Source organism: Monodelphis domestica, chromosome 1 (assembly GCF_027887165.1).
Source record: "Monodelphis domestica isolate mMonDom1 chromosome 1, mMonDom1.pri, whole genome shotgun sequence".
NCBI classification, from domain to species: Eukaryota; Metazoa; Chordata; class Mammalia; order Didelphimorphia; family Didelphidae; genus Monodelphis; species Monodelphis domestica.
Genome location: NC_077227.1, coordinates 721,659,183 through 721,684,341, shown reverse-complemented (window position 1 = coordinate 721,684,341; position 25,159 = coordinate 721,659,183). Strand labels below are relative to the sequence as shown.

Below are 25,159 nucleotides of genomic sequence, written 5' to 3'. Positions count from 1 at the left end.
CAAGCAGTTCAGTTTCTGGATTCAGAGAGGTAGCATGTTTCTTAACCTAAATTACTCCCAAAAGGAATTTAAACTTTGCAATTTAGAATAATAATAATTTTACATTACCTCCCTGAAAAGGGTGATTGAACAGCACAGGGATCATTTAGGGATGCATGGCTGAGTTATGAGGTATATGAATCAATTGGCAAGAGAAATTTTAAAAAATCAGAAAAATCCAAATAAAAAAAGATAATTTCTGGATGAAATATAGACTATCAGTCTGATGTGTAAAAATTCTAAGTAAAGAAAAAATAAATCTATAACAGGTCCTTGAATCAGGGACCAATTAAAATGATATGAACAATTAAGCATTTACCTAGTCAGTAGCCAGGACTACAGAAAGTTGCCACATTATGAAAGACAGAAAAGGAACTAGATTATAGGAGCCAGTTAGGAGTCAGATTTAAGATACTTGTCTGTAAGTATTTTCACAAAGAGTGTGGATACAAGGAAGGCCTACATCTTAATGTATGTCAAGTGTCGCAACCTCAAATCTCACACTAGGTTCAAGTCCTTTGTATTGGCTTAGAAGTGCATCAATCCTACCTGGATTGGTTTTTTTTTCTTTCTTTCTTTCTTTTTTTACCTGTGTGCTCTTTTGGCACAATTCAGGTTTAGCTTTGTGTTTCTTTGGCCCTGTGTAATGGCTCTTGTTGTATATCTTGTCCTGGAATCAGCCAGAATCATTAAGCAAGGTTCCATAATTTTTCTTTTTAAAAAATTAATGGCATCATTTTTATAGTCTCAAGCTTTTGGGGCATGCATTGACATTATAGCAAATGTATTTTAAACTTATATTACTGCAAAATCAAAAAAGTTTAAAAAATATCAATACTGGTGACATGTGCTTCAAATATAAAAAGGAGAGAAAAATAAAAAAACTGAAATAGTATATTGCACATGCAAGAAAAATATAATAAAAGAGCTTTAAAATTCAAGAATATAGCTTATAATCAGTGACACAGTGTCAGCTAAGGAAATATAGAATACAAGGCTTTCTCACCAAAAATGAGATCCATTTCTTCTTCATGCCTGGCAATGATCCACTGTGAGTACAAGCAAATGAATTTTACAAGGTAGCAGTTTTTTTTAAATAAAGAACAGTAGTACAAATATGTAGGTATCAATATCCCCAAAATTCTCAGTAGACCAGGAGAGAGATCTGGGTCAAGCAGGTCCAGATTGCAGGAGCACAGAAGCAGGCAGCAGGAGCCAGGCAGGCGGGCAGGGCTGGACCCAGGTGAGCGATTTGAATTAAGAAGGTACTCAGCAGATGACTGCAGGCAGGAGCTGATAGCAGGCAAACACGGAACAAGAGCGAGCTGAATGAAGAAGCTTTGCTAAAAAGCCTTGGAGAAATGTGGCTTAGACATTATCTAGGCTATCTCATTTAAAAAAAAATTGAGAAGTTCTCACCCAATCTAGTGGTTGTGATTAACTGTAAAAGTTAAATTAGTTTCTAGTAATAGAAATATTATATTTTATGAGGTTTATTAAGATTATTAGAAATCAAGGATACAAAATAATGAAACCACATTTGTGCCCATTCACATCTTACTCACTACATCTTGCCATGTCCGAGTAGAGGAAGAGAGACAGCCCCAAGTAGGCGTTACAGTCAGTTTAAATATAAATTGTGATCTTGCCCAGGTGGGAACTCGGGTGAGATTATAGGGAATTCTGGGAAGTACCAAGGACTTCTGAGGATTGAAGTTTGGGGTTCAAATCTCCATTTTACAAAAGTGATACATTGACTTTCAACAAATTACTTGATTAACATTCTATATTCTTGTAATTACAGACTCTTGACAGAATAAAGGTTTCACACAAAATAAATGATTTTTGTCACAGGTTGCTTAATTTTTTCATTAGCCTGTGAGGAATTTTGAGCCTACAAACAATCAAGGAAATTTACTTATTACTTTTAATAAAAAGAAATAATCAGAAATTCTTAAAGATAATTCAACAATCATAATATTGAGGTAGAGAGGTACTGAGAACACAATTCAGATTTAATATCAGACTGATCATTTTTCAGGGTTTACTAGGGAGTTTCTCAAGAGGAGGAATCAAATCACTGAGGCATGATGAAGCTTGGTGTACCTGCACGTTTTGTATGGGCCTTTATGATTTATTCATATGCTGGCTTTAGTGAGAATGAGTTTCTGTGAGTGGGAAAGTTCTGGGCTTGGCCTGTAGCTACAGTTTTACTGGGAATTATGTACCTAAGTCAAAGTTAACCCATGGTAGTCTTTTGGGATTGGGTTTGAGGGTCTGATCTTTTGGTGATGTTTTGGGGACATAGAGTGCAGGTGTTTTGCTCTTGCATTATTCCTTCTGTGGTTAAGGGGAATAGCAGGTTCCAGCGTGGCCTCAAACCCTTCCTGTGCTCTTGGAGGCTCCCCCTTTTGTCTTTGAACTCTGAGCCTGGCCTGGCCCCCTGGAAGGGCTTCCTGGCTGGAGCATCTCCCCCTGGAGCACTAGCAAGGACCCCTATGACCCTCCCGCAGCCCAAGGGGGCCTCCAGCAGGCACTTGAGGACTTCTGGGATGGGAGAGCTCACAGGGAGTCTTCCTGCAGCCCCTTCCCTCCCAATAAGAGCAGAGCTTTTTGGCTTTGGGCCAATTTCTTGTCAGATTCAGCCCACCTTGGCCTCTTGGCCACATCCATGCCCTGTTCCTGTTTCTCCCCCTTTCCCTCCCCCTCATTGCCCTTCCCCTCCTTCCCCCACCTGTACTGACCCCCCTTTACCTGCCCAATTCTCCTGAGATGGTTAAACCCCCCCCCCCAAGGCCCAGATGGCCCCTTGTTGTGGTCCTCACATGCCCTCAGCCCCCTATCCATGGGGCCTGCTCTCCCCCAGGAGCTCTCTCCTGCCCCCACTTCCCTCAGGCTCTATTATAGACTATCTGGGGAGGAGGAGAGGGGAGGGTCCCTAGGAATGTCAGGGAGGGAAGAAGGGACTGTATGCATGGGGAGGGGGACTCTCTCCTACCAGCCTGGTGGGGGTGGTCCAGGAGTAATCCCAATCCTGGGGTGGAGTCTTGAGGTTGGGGAGGGGCTGGGGAAAAGATGGGCCATTCCAGGGGCCCAGGAATTTCTGACCCAGGTGTCCTGACCCCCAACTTCTGCTTAGAGATTCCTCTGTGCTGCCCTCAGACCTGGCCCTCTGGGAGGATCCCTGAGCTCTGCCTTCCTTTACCCCGGGTCCCCCAGGAGCCAAGCCCATTCCTGGGGCCCCTCTTTGCCCCCCTGGCCCTTGGGCTGGTCCCCATCAGGGCCTAGGCCTTGGGCTCCTTGCTTCTGCTTCCCTTTAGGGATTTGTAGCCTCAGCTGTGACAGAGGGTCCCAGGCACCTTCCTCAGCTCCTAGAGAGACCCCAGCACCCCTTCCTGCTGTTTCCCCAAGCTCAGTTGACCCCAGGAACCCTTGAGTTTCTCTAGGGTCCCTGCACTCCTTGCCAGGAGCTCCCCTTTCCCCATGTTGCCCTGCTCCCCATTCTGGCAGAGCCCTGAGGCCCCTTCCCTGCCAGGGTGATTTGAGTTCTGCCTGGACCTATCTCCTGTGTGATCCCAGGCCCTGTTGCCTCGTGGGGGTCTGGGAGGATGGGAGAAGGGAGGGGGCAGAGGAAAAGGAACAGAAGGATGGGGCTCAGCTGCCCCTTCAGACCCTCTTTTCTTCCCAAGCTTTCCTCTCCTCTGCTGGCAGCAGGCTCTCCCCTGAGGGGCAGGCCTGGCCCTGAGGTATACTTGTGGCCCCTCACCCCATGGAGATCCCTGTGGGGCAGCCTCAGGCCTGGGAAGAGAAAGGAAACCCTGGGCCCCTCTGGGTCCCTTCTCCCTGCCCAGCTCAGGGTGCAGAGGCCCAGGGCCAGCCCCAGGAGGGATGGGGCTGAGCCAGATCCTGAGCTGGGAGGGAAATCCAGGCAGCTTTCTGCTCAGCTCCCAGCAGGAGCAACTGGCCCAGAGGGAGCCCAAAGGCAGTGAGGAAGATGGGCTTTTCTACACTGGGAAAGAGGGCAGGGAGGACCCCGGGAGGGGGCTCCAGGCCAGCTCCTGTTGCTCAGAAGGCCAGAGAAGTCAGACATGCCCTGGGCCAATGGAGGCTTGTTGGGAAGAGTTTTGGCTGAAGCTCCATTCAGGGGCCAGAAAGTGGGGGGAAGGTGGGGAGCAGCAGCCTGAGTGGGGAGACGAGGCCGGGAAAAGATGGAGGAGGCTCCACAGAGGGACTGACTGGGGCTCCTTTGCTGCCTCTACAGGGAGCCTGGAGTGCCAGGGATGGCCTTGGAGAGGGACAGACTTCCAGGCCAGGTAAGTACATTCCAGGCCCAGATGGGAGCCCCTCAGCCAGGAGGTCCTTCCCTGGCTCTGAGCCAAGATGGGCTGGGAAGCTGCTCCCTCCTTCCTGCTGGGCCCTTTCTGTCCCAATATCCTAGGTCGGAGGAACAGCCCTTCCTGGTGCTCTTCTGGGCTTTGGCAGGGATTCCTTGGCCTGGGGGCCACTCAGACCTCCAGAGCTCTTCCTGGCATTGCCTCCCTGGACAGATTTCTCCCCATCACACATGAGCACCTAGGACAACCATTGACTCCTTGTCCTTCCCTGTCTGGGGATCCTGTCTTGGCTCTCTCTGCTTGCCTGCCTCCCTCCCAGCCTCTTCTCTGCTGCTTCTCCCCTGTTCCCTCTGGAGTCTGGTCTGGAGCAGAGCCCAAGGGTGTCCCCTGCTCTGTGGGGTCCTCAGGGAAGACATTGTCCCCTGGGACTACTTCCTGGCTTCTGCCTCACGTCCTCGAGTCTTCCCGGGTCCCTCCAGCTCCTTCCTCTCCCCCATTCTTAGCCCAGCTGAGCCAGTGTGGTGGAACACCCTGGTGTGTACCGGGCACTGCTCAGCCCAAAGGAAGGGAGAAGCCATTGGCTGCCCTCCAGGCTCCCCCAGTCTGACCAAGGAGAGCCCTCAGCAGCCATGTCCAAATTAGCTCTGTGGGGGCAACATGGAGGGGGCCCTTCTGGTTGGGAAGGCTCTCAGGGTTCTGGAGATCATTGGTTCCTGAGGGGAGGATTTAGATGGGACTTGAAGGAAGTTTTGAGGCCAGAGGCAGGAGGAAGAACATTCCCTGTAGGGAGACAGACAGCCCCAGGAGAGGCCCAGAATCAGGCCTGGGAAGGTCTTTGCAAGGATCAGCCAGGAGGCCAGTGTCCCTGAGTCAGAGGAAGAATTGGGCTAAGCATTTGTGTCCTTTTACTGCAAACTAAAACACCTCTGAGGCACCCTCTCATACCTGTCAGTTTGGCCATCATGCTAGAAAAAGAAAATCAATTCAGAGATGTGCAAGTCTTTTTCCTTATTATCTCTTTGGTACAAACCCAGCAGTGCTATGGCTGGATCAAAGGGCAGACAGTCTTTTATCTCCCTTTGGGCATAGTTCCAAATTGCCTTCCAGACTGGTTGGATCAATTCACAACTCCACCAGCAGTGCATTAATGTCCCAGTTTTGCCACATTTCCTCCAACATTCATTACTTTCCTTTTGTATCAAGCAAAGATAAAGACTGCAAAATGATTGGCAGGAACAGGTGACTTAGAATCTCATGAGCTACCAGAAACCTAAACAGCTAGTGGTGATCCATTGTAAAAGTCATACCTGCAGCAGAGATAGAGTCTCTTAAGGCAATCACAGAGCTGATATCACTGCAAAATTTGGTGCCAGGAATGCTCCAGTGTATGTCATGAACTTGTCAAGTATTGAATCTGATGATCTAGAAAAAGCTTATGTAGACTCATGTAAAGGATAATTTTAGCATTGTGACTTAAAATCTAAATTAATTAGTTGCCATGGGATATCCCAAATAATAAAATACCCAAGTCAACTGGAAATTATGGTGATTTTAATTAATAGAGAGAGAAGTAATTAAGGAGGAGAGGGAGGAAAGAGTTAATATAAACTGCTCTGGCTCAGGCTGAGCCAGGCAGGAGTTAAAGGCCTTTGCTAAAGGGGGCCTCCCCTGAGCCCAAGGGAAAAGGGAAGTCAGTCTTATCACTCACCATGAGACTGTCTCTAGGAAGCTGTCTGAGGAAGCTCCTCCAGGCTGAGTTCCAGGATCGAACTGTGATCAGCCAGATCCACCTCTCTGGGGAAAGAGCCAATAAGGATCTCCAGAAACACTAGGGGAGCCAAATATATAGACCTTTCACCCTTGTGTCTCCTCCTCTAAATTGTCACATCTACCAATCACATTAAAGGCCTTTTTTCTCCAGAACGGCCCATACTTTTAGTTCTCACCTTCTTTGATTTGATTATATCTTTTGAGTTACTTAACACTTCTTTGTTAAGTTCACCTTTTATAAGTTACTTGACCTTTTTGTGATTTATTTAACCTTTATAGTTACTTAACACCTTTTTGCATTAAGATCTAAAAATAGACTTAACTTAAAGTTCTAGCTTCACTATAAGGTGAGAACTAAGTACCTTCATTGTTAAATTAGGAGATTACAACTTTATCTTCCCCTAAAGTAAGGTTTAAGTAGGGTGGAGTAATTTAAAGTTTACAATCCCCTGTGATGATCATTGGGAGACTAGTCTCCCCATTGATCATTTAACATAATCATCTTGTAGTCCTAAAGCACTTCTAACTACAGATGTATACAATATTCAGTTTCTAAGAGGAAATTATAATAGTTAGGGAGAAATAAAAAAGAGGAATCAAAACCAATGTTTTGCTAGGCACATTGACAAAAAGCCAAATTAGGGGCAGTCCCCTTTTGTCATAAAAGTGTACATTTACAATACATGTTCAATCAAACTTCAGATCAATCAAGCACACCCAAAGTTCATTCTAGATCTTCTTGATGTAGTGTAGGTTTTCTGGCATCTTTCTGCAACAGTTCATTCTCTGGATTTAGGATTTAGCAAGCTTCTTCCTTGAAGATCTTTTCTCTAACGAAAATTAAAAATCTTAAATTTTTATTAAAATACAACCCCCCCCCCCCCGAAGTGGGTGTTAAAAAAAACCATCCAGTTCAGCTCAGGATGCATTGTTGAGTTATGGGGGTGTATGAGTCAGTTATTAAAAGATTTCTAAAATAATAAAACCAAAACAAACAAAAAACAAAATAAAAAAATATATAAAGGGGAAAATATGGAAGAAAGTTAAACTTTTGGGAGAAAGAAAAAATAAAATTCAAAATCAGAATCAAAATACCAAAATCTAGGTATATAAAATGTTGAGTAAGCAAGAATAAATTCATAAAGTCATTGTACAAATTCAATTTAAAGTAATTTCTATTCCACAAGTCTGTAGGACAGAATGTAGTAATATTTCACTTATCCATTTGCAGCCAAGACTACAGGAAGTTGCCATACTATAAGAAGGAAAGGAACTAGAATTCTATTTTGATATGGAAGCATCATTCCCTGGTATGATTTTTAGTCATTCTCAGAGATATAGAGAGCCAGCATGATAGTCAAATTTTGGTACTTGTATGAGTACTTCAAAAAGAGTGTAGATACAAGGAATTCCTACAACTTAACGTATGTTACGTGTCGCAACCTCGAGTCCACATTAGTATTTCCTGTGTGCTCTTTTTAACTATTCAAGTTAAGTCTGTGCTCCTTGTTTTTATCCTATTTCCTGGAATCAGACACAAACATTAATCATAGTCCCATAACATTTTATTAATAAATGGCAGGTTCCCACAGTTTAAACCTTTGGGGTATGTATTGAGATTATAGCAAGTATATTTATATAGTAAACATATTACTGCAGAGAGAGAAAAAAATATATTTAATTGTATGTATCTTTAGTACAAGAAATGAGGAAAAAGGGAGAAACATCAAATATTCCAAAGAAAAGCAATAATAAAAAAGGGGGAAAAGAAGAACAAATATCAGGAATTCAATGTGTTTTTGAAAAATAGCATCCACTTGTCAATGGATTATTATCTTCAATGCATGTGATAGGATACAGTCAATGACTCAACAGAAGATGCTCTCTTTACATGTGAGCAATGAATCCAAGAGTCCTTCTCTCCAACCTTTATAGATGTTGGAGTAGTTAACAATATTTGGAATGGTCCTTCCCAGGAAGGCTGAGTTGCTCCAGTACACTGGAAATTCTTAATATACACCTTGTCTCCTGGGTTCAGGTCATGAAGTGAAAAGTCTAGTGGTCCGGCTTGTGCTGCAGTTCAGGATTCATGGAGTTCACGCAGTTTGTGCTATAATTCCTGTATATAGGAAGCAATAGTAGTATCTCCCCTAATAGCGATGTATATGCCGGGGAGAAAGGTTTAGCCTATATAGGCGGATGGCCAAAAAGCATCTCAAATGGTGAGATGTGTAGGTCTCCTCTAGGCCTACTTTTAAGATAAAATAGGGCCAGAGGGAGAATTTCAGGCCATTTTAAATGGGTCTCAGTGCATAATTTGCCAGTCATAGTTTTAAGTTCTTTATTTATCCTCTCAACTTGGCCTGGGCTCTGGGGATGATATGGAACATGGAATTTCGGAGTTATCTCCAAGCAAGAATATATTTGGTTTAAGACAGAATCAGTAAAATGACTTCCTCTATCTGAATCAATACATGCTGGCAGGCCAAAGCGAGGAATAATTTATTTTAAAAGTACCTTAGCAACAAAAGCCACTGTGGCTTGGGTCGCAGGAAATGCTTCCGGCCATCAGGTCAGTTGATCTACTATGACTAGACAAAATTTATGATGTCCAGCCTTTGGCATTGTTATGAAATCTATCTGTAGGTGCTCAAAAGGTATGTAAGCCAGAGGATGCCCACCAAAAGCTTTGCCACAAAAGATGTGTTGGTTATATGCCTGGCAGGTAGAGCATGCTAAACACACTTTAGAGGCTATGGTAGTTATCCCAGGGGCTATCCATACTTTCTTAACAGAGTCCATGATGCCCTGGGTACCAAAGTGACCATTTTTATGAACAGATTGGCAAATTTGGTGATAGAAACTTCTAGGGAGCAGGGGTTTCCCTTCAGATGACACTCATACTCCATTAATCTGTTTTGCTTTGAACTTTTGTTTCCATTTTTCCACTTCCTTTTCATTACAGGAAAGTGATAAATTTAAATCATCAGTGGTTGTTAATGTTAAAATTAATTCAGGCCCTTCTATGGCTGCTAGCTTTGCAGCGACATCTGCTCAGTCATTTCCCCTAGAGACAGGGTCAGAGCCACCCATATGGGCAGAGCAATGAACTATAGCTAGGGTTTCAGGTTGTTTGAGAGCAGAAAGAACTTCATTAATAATTTCTGCATTAGCTATGGATTTTCCAGCTGAGGTTAAAAGTCCTCTCTGGAGCCATAGTATGCTGACTGAGTGACAAATGCCAAAAGCATATATCTAGAATCCATATAAATTGTTATCTTTTTACCGTTGGCAATTATACAGGCATGTTTCAGAGTTATGAGTTCTGCCCCTTGAACACTAATGTTAGAGGGCAGTGATGCTGACCACTCAGTGGTAAATTCTGTGACTACAGCAGCTCCATTGTAGCGTATGCCATCCCTCATGAAAGAAGAACCATCAGTAAATGAGATCAGGTCTGAGTTGCTTAAGGAAGTGTCCAAGAGATCATCCCGAGGCTTTTCTGCCATGGACACTAGTGTTTCACAACTGTGTAATGGTTCTCCTGAAGTTGGTAAGTCTGGAAGCAAGGTGGCAGGATTAAGGGTTGTACAGCGTTTCAGAGTAATATTTTCATTGTTTAGCAAGGTTATTTCATATCTTGTAATTCGCTGATCAGAAAATGCCTGTGTTCTCTGTCTTAGCAATAATGCTTCTACCTCATGTGGGCACATAATTGTTAATGGGCATCCCAATACTAGATCAACGATTTTTGTCACTAGTAGAGCAGTAGCAGCCACTCCTCTAAGGCATGGTGGTGCTTCTGAAGCTATTGGGTCCAGCTGGGCTGAATAATAAGCAACTGGATGCTGAGAAGGCCTCAGAATCTGAGTTAAAACACCTGAAGTTACTCCTCTTTGCTCATGTACATACAAAGTAAATGGCTTGTTGTGATCTGGGATGCCTAGAGCAGGGGCTGAGAGGATAGCCTTTTTTAGATCTGATAGAGCTGACAGGTGTTCTGGCTCTAATTTTAGGGGCTCAGGGACTGAATCCCTTGTTCGTGCTATAAGGGGTTTAGTAATTTCCCCATAGCAAGGAATCCATTGTCTACAAAACCCTGTTGCTCCTAAAATTGCTCTCAACTGTTTCTTAGTGGTAGGAGCGCTTAAATTTTGAATATTCTCAATTCATTTGGGAGAAATAAAGTGGGTACCCACAGTTAGGATGGACCCCAAATATTCTACTTTGGGGAGACACCACTGAACTTTATCCTTCGAGATCTTATGACCTCTTTTGCGCAATTCCAAAAGGAGGTGTTTACTATCTTCCTGACATTCTTCTGCATCTTTTGAAGCCAAGAGTAGATCATCTACGTATTTGATTAATTTGCTGTTTTTAAATTTTATATTATCGGTATCTTGGCTCAAAATTTACACAAATAACTTCGGGCTGTCTATGAAACCTTATGGGAGATGACTCCAGGAGTTCTTGTGGCCCTGCCAGGTGAAAGCAAAGATATGCCTGGAATTCTCATGTATGGGTATGGAAAAGAAGGCTGAGCACAAGTCTCCTACTGTAAAGTATGTAGCTGTGCTAGGAATAGAAGAAATAATAGTATTGATGTTGGAAACTACGGAGTGTCTCTTCATAACATGGTTGTTTACAGCCCTCAAATCCTGCACGAATCTATAGAGGTGTTTGCCATTGGGCCCTCTTTTTGGTTTTTTTAACGAGCAGGATGGGTATGTTGTATTCTGATTTACAAAGGATTATTATTCCCTGTGCAATTAATGAGTTAATTACTGGGGTAATTCCCTCAATTGCCTCTTTTGGGAGGGGATACTAAGGAATGGAAGGAGGTAGGCTAGATTTAGTTTTTATCTGCACAGGAACAACAGACTTGAGTAAGCCTATATTGGAAGAAGATGTGGCCCAAAGAGACTCTGGTATATCTTCAGGTTTTACAAAGGTGGGATGCTCTTTTTCCTCCTGACTCTCTGAGAGAATTAACAAGGAGTAAAATTAAAGATTCCTCCGGTACTTCCAATGATAAGGAACCATCTGCGGAGCAAGTTATTGTGGCTCTGAGTTTGCATAGAAGGTCCCTCCCCAGCAAATTTAAAGGGGAGTCAGGCATCAAAAGGAAGGAATGTTGTGGGGTACTACATATACCATTCTAGGGGGAAGTTCTTTAACTCTTTGGGGTATTCCTGATACTCCCATTACATTCTCTGAGCCAAAAGAATAACAATATAAATCAGGTGTTCTCTTTAATACAGACCAGGAAGCTCCAGTGTCTAAAAGACAATCATAATAGGTGTTACCCACCTTTAAAGTAACATGGGGTTCATTAGTATGGGGGGGGGCAGTGGATAGGGACAACTTAAGGTAGAGGGGTTAGGATGGTCAGTATGGGTGGGGAGAGGAAACGGTTGAGTAGTAGTAAGTTGGGTGTGGTAGGGACATGTTTGTGAACTAGGAGCCATATTGTCCAGAGTAGGGTGGGACAGAGATTCTGATAATGGGGAAGTATGGAGAGATAAATCACTCCTATCCTGGAATGTTCTTAACTCTCTTTTAATGCTTTTTATAGAAGCTATGACCTCCCCCAAACTTTCCTCTATAAGCTCAAGCCAAGTATTTAGTTCTGCATTTTGTTGAATATTAGAAGGAGCAATCAGTTGGTTCGACTGGGAAATGGGTTTTTCAAGGGGAGACTGGCCTGAATCTATTATTTGATTCCATATCTTATGCATGGTATTTTACAGGCTCTCTTAGAGAGAATTGGATACATTACAGCTCCAACAAGTAAAATCTCAAACAGAAACACTGAAGTAGAGCCATTGCCATACATAGTCTGGGATTATGAAATAGACAAAGAACAATATTTGTACTGTAAAAGGAACAATGTATTTACTGAAAAGCCAGTTGTTAACTAAGTTGTGAACTGGCTATAACCCCATATTTCTAAAGTCAAACATTAAGTTGCCTGTAATTTTGCCTTTTGTCAGTAGATGGCTCTACTGCCAAGGGCCTTATTTTGTTGTAAATTTTCCTAGCAGCTTCACAACACACGTGGGGAGCAGGACAAGGCCAAAACTTTCTACAGGTTTCGTAGCTAAGCAGCTTCCTCAGTCCTGCCATTTTTGGTTTAAAAAAACAAACAAACAATAGCGGTATTCTCTCTAATTTAAGGAGAGAGGGGAAAAAAAATGCAAATTTACTTACCTCTACAGCTGATCAAAATAAGCTATTAATAGCTGTACTTAGGGATAGTCACCGTAAAGAAAAAGTTTAGGAAAGTTAAGAAGATTGAGGGTATTTCATCATAACTGACATGGTCAGCCAAAACGGTAAAGGATAATTTCATAGTTGTGATTAAAATCTAAATTAATTGGTTGCCGTTGGATATCCCAAATATTAAAATACCCAAGTCAGCTGGAAATTATGGTGATTTTAATTGATATAGAGAGAAGGAATTAAGGAGGAGAGGGAGAGGAAAGAGTTACTTTAAACTGCTCCGGCTCAGGCTGAGCCAGGAAGGAGTTAAAGGCCTTTGCCAAAGGGGGCCTCCCCTGAGCCCAAGGGAAAAGGGAAGTCAGTCTTATCACTTACCATTGTGAATCTTAAAATTTTTCAGACTTGTGAATGTTAAAAATTTCCCCATTGGGGAATTCTCCATTGGAACAATTCCCTACTGGGAACATTCCCCATCTAAAATGTGAGAACTCTACTTGAATCAGAAATGGGAGGACCTCTACTCCACCTGTACTTAAGACTGCTTTAGGGGAGAAAACTCCTTGCTAAACAATGAAAGTACTTAAACCCTTACTTATAATGAGGCAAAAAGTTCTTTAATCCATGCCTATTTTTAAAAGTAATACAAAGGGGATCTCGCTGGAGATATACAGGCTCTTGAGAGACAATCTCTAAAGAGGTCTTTCAAGGGAGGCTGACTCTGGCTGGAACTCCCTCTGGGGAGACTCTGTCCCTCTGAATCCCTTGCTTGGACAAATCTTATGGTGAGTGATTAAGGACTGACTGATTTCTCTCTTAAGGCTTAGGCCTGGGTTGGCCAGGGCTGCCCTAGGCCGGCCTATTCTTTTCTCATTAATTCCCTTTCTCTCTCCTTCTCTCTTTCTTTAATTCCTCATTGTATTATTAATTAAAATTCTCTATAAAACCCAGTTGATTTGGGTATATTTCATAATTGGGAATATTTCCCTGGTGACCACCTTAAATATTTGATATAAAACAAGACACTGTAGTGAAAACATATTTCCTGTGGTCACAAATTTACTCACCCACTCTTATATCTATCACAATTTAAGTCTTCCACTATTTTAATCACTTACAGTTTATACCCTTAACTCTTTTAAATGCCACACCATGAGACTCTCAAAAGCCAGAACAGTTTAAATTAACTCTTTCCTCCCTCTCTCCTCCTTAATTCCTTCTCTCTATATTAATTAAAGTCACCATAATTTCCAGCTGACTTGGGTATTTTATTATTTGGGATTTTCCTTGGCAACCAATAATTAATTTAGATTTTAAGTCACAGCTATAAAAGTATCCTTTACAGTTTCTAGTACAATGTTAAATAATAGAGGTGATAATGGGCATCCTTGTTTTATTCCTGATCTTATTGGGAAGACTTCTAATTTGTCCCCATTGCACATGATACTTGCTGATGGTTTTAGATATATACTATTTATTATTCTTAGGAAAGACCCTTCTATTCCTATACTTTCTTGTGTTTTCAATAAGAATGAGTGTTATATTTTGTCAAAGGCTTTTTCTGCATCTATTGAGATACTTATGTGGTTTTTATTGGTTTGCTTGTTGATATAGTCAATTATATGGATGGTTTTCCTAATATTGAACCATTCTTGCATTTCTGGTATACCCACCTGATCATAATGAATGACTCTCATGATCACTTGCTAGAGTCTTTTTGCTAGTATTCTATTTAAGACTTTTGCATCTTTGTTCATTAAGGAGATTGGTCTATAGTTTTCTTTCTCTGTTTTTGACCTGCCTAGCTTTGGAATCAGTACCATATTTGTGTTATAAAAGGAATTTGGTAGAACTCCTTCTTTGCTTATTATGTCAAATAGTTTGTATAGTTTGGGGATTAGTTGTTTTTTGAATGTTTGATAGAATTCATTTGTGAATCCATCAGGCCCTGGGGATTTTTTCTTAGGGAGTTCTTTGATGGTTTCTTCAATTTCTTTTTCTGTTATGGGATTATTTAAGTATTCTATTTCTTCTGTTATCTAAGCAATTTATATTTTTGTAAATATTCATCTATATCACCTAGATGGCCATATAATTGGGCAACATAGTTTTTAATGATTGCCTTAATTTCCTCTTCATTAGAGGTGAGGTCACCCTTTTCATCTTTGACACTGTTCATTTGGTTTCCTTTTTTCCTTTTTTTTATTAGATTTACCAGTATTTTTTTCTATTTTATTTGTTTTTTTTAAATACCAGCTCCTAGTCTTATTTAGTAATTCAGTAGTTCTTTTACTTTTGATTTTATTGATTTCTCCTTTAATTTTTAGGATCTCTAATTTAGTTTTCATCTGGGGGTTTTTAATTTGTTCACTTTCAAGTTTTTTGATTTGAATGTCCAATTTGTTGATCTCTGCCCTCCCTAATTTGTTAATATATGAACTCAAGGATATAAATTTTCTCCCTGAGTACTGCTTTTCCTGAATTCCATAGAGTTCAATGTCTCATCATTGTCATTTTCTTCAATGAAATTATTGTGTCTATGATTTGTTCTTTAATTTTGGAGAATCATATTAATTTCCAATTAATTTTTGATTTGGCTCTCCATGTACCCTTACTAATTATAAATTTATTGCATTATAATCTGAAACAGTTGCATTTATTTTTTCTGCTCTTTTGCACTTATTTGCCATGTTTTTATGCCCTAGTACATGGTCAGTCTTTATGAATGTACCATGTTCTGCTGAAAAGAAGGTGTATTCCTTTTTGTCCCTATTTATTTTTCTCCACATATCTATTGACTAATTTTTCTAGGAGAACATTTTATAGGATAACAGCAACATTGTGTGGTCAGAAGCTGTTCTCAGCATTTCAGTGTAGTAAGACAATCCTAAAGGACTCGTGGTGAGAAAAGCTGTCTACTGGACTCTGAATTCAGGCTAAAACATGTTTCCCTTTTTTTTCTTATTTTCATTTTCTTTAGTTTGATATTTTTTCCACAAAATGACTAAAAAGAAAAAATATTTTATGTGATTAATCAGGTAAAGTCTAGATCAGATTGCTTGTTCTCTCAGGGATGGGGAATGGAGGGAGACTATTTGGAACTCAATTTAAAAAAATGAATGTTAGAAGTTGTTTTTCCCTGTAATTGGGGAGAAAATATATTATTCTACATATATCTCCTTGTACCGTGAGATATGTATGAGCTGTTTCCTACCTTCTTATAGTGTGATCTTTAACATTAAGCTCTCATTTCCTTAAACCATGTCTAGTAGAGTATGGTATAGGCTTATGCTTGGAGCCTCATTTCCTTCCAGGCTACATTCCAATTTTCTTAGCAGTTTTTACCAAATAAGGAATTTTCTTCAAAATTGCTTATTTGCCACTTGACAGGAGTTATTTTCTTTAATCTGTTCCATTGCTTTATCTCCTTATTATCTTACCAGTTGTAGTGGGGGGGGGGGATATTGAGAAAGGGGGACTGAATAGATGTTACCCCATGTGGAAAGGAAACAAGACTGACAGTTTGTGGGGGAAGGGACCAACTGGGTGTGGCAGTTGGGTCTTGTGACTAGCACTTTCTTCCTGCTGGGAGTGGCAGTTGGGTCTTGTGACTAGCACTTCCTTCCTGCCCCGTGGGTCTGGCTTCCAGGTGTCGAGGAGAGAGGAGCTTCTTCAGCCCAGTCTGGAGTGGCATGCTCTTCTTGGTTCATCCCAAAGACACAGGCTTCTAAAGGTTAGAATTGTTTTTGTTTGCTTTCTGTGTACTGCTAAGATTCTGAATTAGAACAACGAGAGTAGACGGGAGTGGGACAAACCCTCCGCCAGCCTCTGGGGCCTGGCCTCAGGTCTGAAACTGAGAAAAACTCCAATCCCAACTAATTATTAAACTTTATGTTATTTGAATTCGCAGTCAGATAAGTGGACTATCTTTTCTGGTCATAGAGGGAGCTGAACTTCAGTTTCAGTCATTCAAAGACAAACCATCCTTATTGGACCCCTGCTGTTTCCTCTCAGCAGAGGTCATCTCCCTCCCTTGCCTCACCAAACATTGTTCCCTCTCTCCCCTTAACTCCTCATTACCCCATACAAACCTCCCATGTATCCCCCGGTTTTCCAATCCCATTTCCTTTCCCAATAAATATTACACCCAGGATGCAGGTTGAGTTAAGGGAACTGAATTCAAAGAAACACTTTCCTCCTTGTTCCCCCTGCTAGACAGTCCAATGGAGTCTCTGCCTACCAGATGGTGTCAGCCCCTCTCCAATCTTCCCTTTTGAATGTTTTAAATTCTCACTCCTACTACAAAGTTAAAGACAGCTTCTTATATGAAAAAGGTCTAATTTATTGTCTTTTGGGAAAGAGGGGACTGGGAAATTAACAGGAGAAAGGAAAAAGGGTTTCCCTAAGGTATAATCCCCCTATCTCTGATGGAAGTTGAAAGTCCTTTCTATTCAGTTGAGGTCTTCACTGGGCAAGACTCTTTCAGTTCAACCAGGTCAAGGAGGATAAAAGCTAAGCACCTCTTCAGCTTTCCTCTTTCAGAGAGGTTGACCAGAGAGAAGTGAAATCAAGTGGTAAAGTGACCAGACCACTTCAAGAAGTATGTCCAGAAGTCAGCTTGGGTTAACTGCTCCTCCTTCTCAACCTTCCATAGAATCTTCTCTCTCCCCACTGGGGTCTGGAGGATTCTGTCTGCTCTCTCCAGTTTTTCTTCTTTGCATTTCATCTCTTCAGTCTTTTGCCCATTTCTATCAATCACCCAGTACCCCAGGTTTAGGGTGACTTCCGACTTGTGATCTGGTCTGAGCTCTGGTCATGCTGTTCCCCATTTATCCTGGCTTCTTTTCATCACTTTCCTTGATGTGGTTTATCTTTTCGTTTTTCCAAAATGAATTTTATTATGATTTTGTCCAGCCCTGTCAGATCCCCTCTTCCTGATGTCATGAGGGGCAAAATTACATTTTTCCTGGATTATATTTTTGGATTTGATACTCTAAGAATTCTGTTCAATCTGAAGCTGCTTCTGTGAGGTTTCACTAGAGAAACTGGTGTGGACTAAAGTGTGGAGCTCCCCGTCTCTGAGGAGAGGTGCAGAGGTTGACATGGCTGCTCTTTCCAGCAAATCTCTGTTCTCAGTATTCCCATGAAGCATGGTCTCAGCATTTCCTGTAGGGTATGTGAAGAAGCTGGGACAAGCCGACCTCTTGCCATCTCCTGAGCTGATTTTCTCTTGAGCAGGAAGGGAGGGCTTTGGGGCAGCGAGGGGTGAATTGTGGAAACACTCTCCATCTTGTGACTCAGAGCTCTGGAGGTGGCTCAGTTCCCTCCTGTTCAGTTGTGTGCCTCATCCAGATTCTGGATGGAGAGGAAAGTTTATTCAATGGGAAGAATTGGGAGAAAGTGGCTTTACAGTATTTGAACCTCTTCCTGCCTGGCTAGGAAACTGGACCTCCTGTACCTGCTGTTTAGAGACCCTCAGCTAAGGCCAGAGCTTAGGCTGACCAAAAACACAGTCAGATCCTGAGACTGATGGAAGGAGTTTTCTCCTAATGGTATGTCTCAGGCATTCAGTGGGTCTCATCTGCAAACTGGGTCCATATTGATCAATCAGTTATTACTTTTTTGTTCTGTTGATTGTTTACAGATGTTGAGAAGGAGTGGGACCCCTTTTCAGAGAGCTTCCTCTGTCCCTCTTCCCCATTCTGACTTGGCAAGTCACTAAGCTTTTTTCCAGTTAGGAAGCAGATGACCCAACATTGGATTGTTTCCTTTGTATTCGTTGGTCTTATTTAATTCATCTCTTTTAAGTCTCTTTTGCCCCTGATTTTGAGGTCCAGCCCTAAGCCCAGGAAAGGTCCTGGTCCTTATTGGTTACGCAGTTGGCACACCTTGTTTTAATAAACTGATGTGCTCAGAAGAGCAGAGCTTTGATTCCTCAGGCATTTCATCTTCACTTGTCACAGTTAACCTCTTTAATTTCTTCTATATTTGCCTGGAAATCTGGTCCCTGGGTCTAAGCTGTCCCACTCCTCTCAATTGTCACACTGGACACCTCTACCCCCACTACAACTTGCAGCCTCCCCCCACTCAGGACAAGTATACTTCAGGTAGCAAGTTTCTCTGGCCTCAGTGTGAGTCCTCATCTCCCTTTACCCATGAGAACATTCATCATTGGAACCCCCTTCCATGTCAAGTTAGGGCCTCCATCCTTTCTCCATCTTCTCAGGCTTTGCCTTCTCCTCTGTACCTCCTCCCCTGTATGCTCTTCTCTTTCCTGTCTGCAGCCTTTGATGCTTATGGCCCACTCTCTCCTCCTTGATATTCTCTTCTGTCTAGGGTTTTAGGACATGGTTCTCTCTCTCTCTCCTGGTTTAGCTCCTACTTCTCTGACCTGTGATTTTCTGTCATCTCTGCTGGCTCCTCCTCTAGATCTTGTAACAGTAGAGTTTAGGGTCAGGGAGTTCCTCCAGCCTTGTATTTGGCCCTCTATACTGCTACCTCTGGACTTCTTTCCTTGGTCATCTCATCAGCCACTAGGGATACAAGCACCATCTCTCTGCTGATGAGTCTCAGATCTACATTTTCTGCCCTAATCTCTGTGCTGAACTCTGGTCTTTCATCTCAAATTTCCTTACAGGGATTTCACACTAGTTGACCTGTAGACAACTTGAGCTCAGTGTGTCCCAAACATGTTGTTCTTTCTCACCTAGGCAGAAGCCCCACCTTCTCTGTAGCTGTATCCTCCTTGTCCCCGAGGCTCAAAACCAAGGAGTCCCCCTTGACTCCTCACTATCCCTTACCCACATATCCAAAATGGTGCCAGGACCTGTCAGTTTCACCTTTGCAGCATCTCTCCAATAGGCCCTCTTCACTGCCATCATCCTGGTGGAGGCCCACATCATCTCCCTCCTGAACTATTAAGATAACCTGCTGCTGGGTCTGTCTCCTACAAGACTCTTCCCACTCCAAGGCCTCTTCCATTCTCCCACCAGAGTGATTTTCCTACAGAGCAGTTCTGATCATGTCATTCCTCTATTCCATAAACCCCAGTGGCTCCCTATTCCCACCAGGATCAAATATAAAACATTCTGTTTGGTGTTCAAAGCCCTCTTTCTCATCCTCTTATTCATTATTCCCCAGTCTGTATTCTTTGATCTAAGGAACCTGGCCTCCTGGATTCCTTCAGCTGCAGACTTAAAAAAAAAAAGTCCTTTACTTTCTGTCTTAGAATCTGTAAGCATCTATTGTGAGTCAGAAGCTGGCTAAGAGGTAGGCAATTGGGGGTAAGTGACTTACCCAGGGTAACATAAGTAGGAAGTGTCAAAGGTCATATTTGAACCCAGGACTTTCTGTATCTAGTTCTAATTCTCTATTCACAGAGTCACCTAACTGGCCCAAAATAGAAAAGTGTTTTGTTTTTTTTAAACCCTTACCTTCCATCTTAGAATCAGTTCTAAGATAGATGAGTGATGAGGGCTAGGCAATCAGTGTTAAGGGACTTATCCAGGATCACACAGCTAGGAAGCGAATGAGGTCACATCTGAACCCAGGTCTTCCTGACTCTAGATCTGTCACTCTATGCACCCTGTGATCTGGCTATGTCTATGTCCAGGCATTTTCAGTGGCTTCATCTCATGTCTGGAATGTTTTTCCTCCACATTTCAGATCACTGACCCCTTTAAACTTCCTCTAAGTCTCAACTTAAAACTAAAAACTTTCTACAGGAAACCTTCCCTCATCCCTCTTGGTCAGAGTGCCTTCATTCTTTCCATTCTTACCTATTCCTCCTAGATAGAGCTTGCTTTGTGCCCATTGTCTGTGTATTATCTCCCTCCTGCACTGGACTGTGAAGTCCTGGAAGGCAAGGATTGTCTTTTGCCTCTTGAGGAATCCCCAGAAGGGCAGAACAGGTGCTGACTGTAGAGGGAATGGAAATGAAAGTTTCTGGTCCTGAGATTCCCTGGGTGTGTCCCCATCTTCTCTATATCTTCCACCTCTTCTCCCCTGTGGTCCTGCAGTCCAACACAAGAAGCATCCTCCTGGAGTAGATGGGATGCACAGGATTCTTCCCATGATCCTCTCTGTCCTTGTCTTCACCTTTAGCCCTCCTGGGTTTCCTCCTTCCCTTTCTCCTTGTCTGTAGTTTTTAAAAGAAGCTTCTTTCTGCTCTCTCTGATGTTCTTCTGCTGCTACTATTGTCTTCAGTTATTCACTCCTCCTCAATTTCTGCTGCTGGAGGTATTCAAGAAGCAAATGATCTTTTCCCTTTGGTGTCTCTTCCTACAAATACTTCAGACTCCTCTTCATTAGTTAGCATCTACTGTTCTATCCAACATTTTGAAGCTCACATTTGCAGGTGTTGGGAGTGAAATTTAACCAAAGGGTAAACTGAACAGAAGGATAGATCTCTGTTAGGTTTGGGGGAGCACAGAACAAAGAACAGACAGGGTAAGTGATGTCTAACATAGCATGGAGGGTCACCATTGGTTATAGAGCTGGGATAATCAGGGATGCTGTGATTGATTGGAATCATCAATAATATGGAGCCAGCAGTGCCCCAACCCTCCTCCTCTCCTCAGACTAAGAAGAGATTCTTGTGTGAGTTCAGGGCAAGGTCAGGGCTCTGACTTTGGGCAGCAAACCAGACATCTGTGAGATGGGTTGGGGGTGTAGAAAGACTAGACATGACTCCCTGGGGCTCCCCTAAATCTTCCAATGTCAGCTAATGCCTTGAAATGAGACCAGAACAGTGATAAAGTGCCCAAGAGCTGGATTCTGCACTTCACCTATTATAGGCTGGTGGAATGTGGAGATGAGTCAGGAGACAGAACCAGGACTCAGGCAGTTACCAGCCAAAAGCAGTTACTGGTAAATAGGATCAATAAGTAAATGATACGAGATCAGCTCAGCCTTCTCTGAGGATAGGTCACCCTGGGCTGCATCCTGAGTCCCCGGGATCTCTCCAGAGCTCTCTGCACACATTCTCTCCTTTCTTGTGCCTTCCACAGTGTTATAAGTAAAAATGGATCTTGGGGATTATTACCAGATTGATGAACATTTATTAGTAAAGAGAGTATGAGAAAGGCAGAAAGAGAGAGAGGTCTCAGCCTTTCTAGATCTCATTCTCAATTGTTTGCTCAGTCTGGGCTTAGCAGAGATCAAGAGATCAGGAAAGCTTGGGGACAAACCCCTAACCCAGAGAAGCAATTAGTTCTGGGGTTGGGGGGTACTAAAGCCCCCTCTCCTTCCCTCACCTGCCTTTTACATGCCCCCTAGCTTCCCCTTCCCTGGCTGGGGCTCTGGCAGGTTGATGATTCTCACACTGATGCTGGCTACACTGGGGCACAGCAACAGGGCCACAGACATGTGACTGACAGCTACATCCCACAGCTGGGGCCCCTGGGATCCAAGCTGCAATGAGGGTCCCCTAGATATTTTCCTTCACTCATTAGAAACTTCTCAGCTTCCTTCTGGAGCACCATAGAGCTGCTTTTCTCAAGCTTCCATTGGGCTCTTAAAGACTCAGCTTCTAGTGCTGACTCTGACACTGACAAAGGGTGGGACCTTTGGGCCCCTCCCATCTTTGTTGGTCAGTTTCCTCCTGTAACTGACCAGAGGTGGGCTCTTCATTGTGATGTGGCTTTCAGTCCTCTGTGCTCTGACTTGGGCTGCTCTAGGAGGTGGTGACGTTCAAGGATGTGGCTGTGGACTTCACCCAGGAGGAGTGGCGACTCTTGTCCCTTCCCCAGAAGAAGCTGTACAAGGAGGTGATGCTGGAGAATGCCCAGAACCTGCTCTCTGTGGGTAAGGAGTCTCTCCCTGCTGCCTGAGTCAGCTATCCAAGGGAATATTACCCTCAGCATCAGGCAGCGTTGGGAGCAGTTTTCAGTCATGAAGAAGGGAAGAGAGCTGGTATGCTGAGTCGCAGAGCCAGGCCTCCTGGTGCCTGTTCACCTATAAAAGGACTTTGCGTTGTGTAATGGAACCTTGAGGGTTCCCTTTGGTGCTCCTGAAGGCTGAGATCAAATACGTGTTGGAGAAACTCAGACGTGGAAATAATCTCAGAGCTGATTCCATCTCACCTCTCCCTTGCCTGGAATTGGGGCTCCCAAACCCATCTGGGAAAACTGTTCAGAAGGGTTTTCCTTCTACTTTCTTCCTCTCTAGGGCGGATCTAGTTTTGGGGATCTAGTATTTTTCTCTTTAAACAGCATAAACTCATAGCTCAAAATTCCTAGGTGTCCCCAGGAGATCAGGTACCAGGACCCCAAGGAGACTCTTGTTATACAAAAATAAACTATTTATTGAGAATATAAGGATATAAAAGGATTTCTAACTCTAAGTGATTCTAACTCCACCCCCAAAAAACTCCCTAGTTCTGTAAGGAACCACTTCTCCTGTTTCCACACACTACACTGCTCCTTCCTGATCTGACTAACCCAAAGTTTCCTATTCTACAATAAACTAACACTATTATCTGTATATAATTCTTAACTTTGTCTCCAAGTTATTTAAATAACAAAGGCCAGCAGGCTGAGCCTCAGCAAGAACTAAGTTAGGACTCTGAGTCTTAGAAGATTCAGAGTCCAAAACAAAGTCCAAGCCTTTGTTTGATCTTCTCATAGATAAAACAGTTTATAAAACAGCAATAGTCACCAGTGTTTCCCAACTTGGAAAAGGAAATCTATTTGCTCTTTCAGGTTTTTCCCGCCTTTCCTTCTACCTCAGACAGTGAAGAGAAAGAAAAGAAGATGTTAACCTGCTCCCAATACTCAGAGAGAGAGTAACTTCCAGAGAACAACTGCCACAGAAAAACCATTACACCTCCCCCACACACTATCAACATTTGAAACTGGCACTTTTTCAAATTCCAATTCTTTCTCAAGTCAGCTCCACTTCTTACCTCTAAATTAATGTAACAAGACTTAATTTCTAATATCCCCTTTATAAGATTCCCAGCCCGAGGGCAGTCAATAATGAGAGGGAAGGCTCTGAAGGGAAGGAGAGCTAGAGAAGTCGAATTGTGGCAGGGGGCCTGAGGCTTCAGGAAAGCCAGACAGGATTGTGGAGAAATGTATAGCAGAGAAAACAAAGCTTATATGGGTTTAGATGAGGGATGGTATGGGATTCCTTGCCCATGGAAAAAGATTATCTTTAGCTAGGAGGATGACCTTTTCCTCTGATCTGGAGGTTAAAAAGGAAAAGGAGTCAGCTGAGCTGAGTGAAATGTGGAGGATAAGAGAGCTTTTCAGAGAGGACAAGCTTTTATTCAGTGAAATATGAGGCCAAGTTCTCACCTCAGAAGGTGAGGCAGGGGATGGGAGGAAGTCATAAGGGAGAGCTGGAGACCAGGGAAATCTTTGGAAGGCTGCTGTGGTGGATGGCAAAGGGAATACATGAGGAAGATGTCACAGGATTGCCTTGCCATTGTGAGGACCCAACTGAGATCAGGTAGTCTCAATGTAGAGTGGTACCAGGAAGCTGGTTTCCTGATTCTCCTCTCCATAGGGAGGAGTGAAGAGTGCTGCCTTACCTGGAAGAGATCCAAAGCTAAGCTTTCCCTAAATCATCACCCCAGTCCCTTTCTTGGTCTCTGGGGCTCAGTCTTTGTCTTGTTCTTGGACAATCAGGTGACCACAACATTTCACTTTAGGGAGATGGGAGCCTAGAAAGAAGCCTCTGAGATCTTAATGATTGGGTCTGCTCTAGTTCCAATGGAGTTACTGTTGACTGCTGAGAAATAAGGGTAAGAGAGAGACAGAAATACAGCTGAGGGCAGAGCATGCATTTGCCTTCCAGGAGAGAGACAGAATGCAAGGGTACTGGTAGAGTTTGGGCCTGATATAATCCCTGGACCCAGTCAGTAAATATGTATTAAATAATAAATATGTTCTAGGAATCTTGCTAAACCCTGAGCATACAAAGGAAGGGAAACACCAGTCTGGGCTCTCCTGGAGCTCACAATCTAGTCCCCAGACATAGAGATGGTTTAGAAAAAAGCCACAGATCCTGAATCTCACTCAGATGACTCAAGGAGAAAGGAGTGTTGGGGAATGGGAATGCATTTAATTCAACAGGGACTAGAGGAGTGAAGAGAATGAAAGTTTCAGGAAAAAGCAACCAAAAGAGGAAATAATTCAAATTCTAATGATAACAATAAACATCACCATTTGCATATGGCCCCTAGTGTGTCATATACTTTATGAATATTAACTGATTAGATACTCATAGGAATCCTAGGAGTCACTTAATGTTATTATGTCCATGTTATAATTGAGGAGCCTGATACCAACAGAGCTCCTTTGACTTGCCTAGGCTTAAAAGTCCTAGGAAGTTTCTGAGGTACAATGAGAATGTACCACCATCTGTATTGGGATTTTTAAGAAAAATGTCATGAAAATGCCAGCATCTATATAAGGTAGAAAATAGGAAGAGAATTGTATAGCTTTCTTACCTATTTTCTTAAAAAGGATCATCAACTCAACTTATGGTATGAGACATATATTTAAACTTGGGAATGCCATGTTTTTGTTTAAACTGTATTCAGTAGAAGGATTTTATTTTAGTGGAAAGAGGCATTTAAAGTAAAGTAAAGACTATTCTCAAGTAGTCAGGAACAGAACAAAATCTTTTATGCCTTGGATAAATGCAAAAAAGAGTGCTGAATTTCTTCATCTCATCTCAGATACTGGAAGAAAAAATAAGATTCAAAGCAATCATGAAGGGAATTACATGATGCTTACAGAGAAGCTAGATGATGAAATAATAGGAATATTTAGTTTACATGCACCCAGTGT

The 25,159-nt window shown here is 42.6% G+C and overlaps 2 protein-coding genes across 4 annotated transcripts in view; one reads left to right on the top strand and one right to left on the bottom strand.

Moving 5' to 3' along the window:
• The window catches only part of LOC100619697 (zinc finger protein 420-like), a 380,349-nt gene that overhangs the window by 87,676 nt on the left and 267,514 nt on the right, over positions 1–25,159 (bottom strand). The gene's annotated exons all lie outside the window — the stretch shown is intronic.
• The window catches only part of LOC103095432 (zinc finger protein OZF-like), a 41,975-nt gene that overhangs the window by 4,305 nt on the left and 12,511 nt on the right, over positions 1–25,159 (top strand). Inside the window, exons 2-3 of one of the 3 annotated variants that reach the window (XM_016428787.2) lie at positions 4,301–4,352; positions 22,040–22,166. In XM_016428787.2, the coding sequence (XP_016284273.2) occupies positions 4,320–4,352; positions 22,040–22,166 (160 nt within the window). In that variant the 5' untranslated portion in view covers positions 4,301–4,319. The remainder of the gene's footprint in view (positions 1–4,300; positions 4,353–22,039; positions 22,167–25,159) is intronic. The other 2 variants (XM_056812777.1, XM_056812767.1) reach the window with 2 other exon arrangements.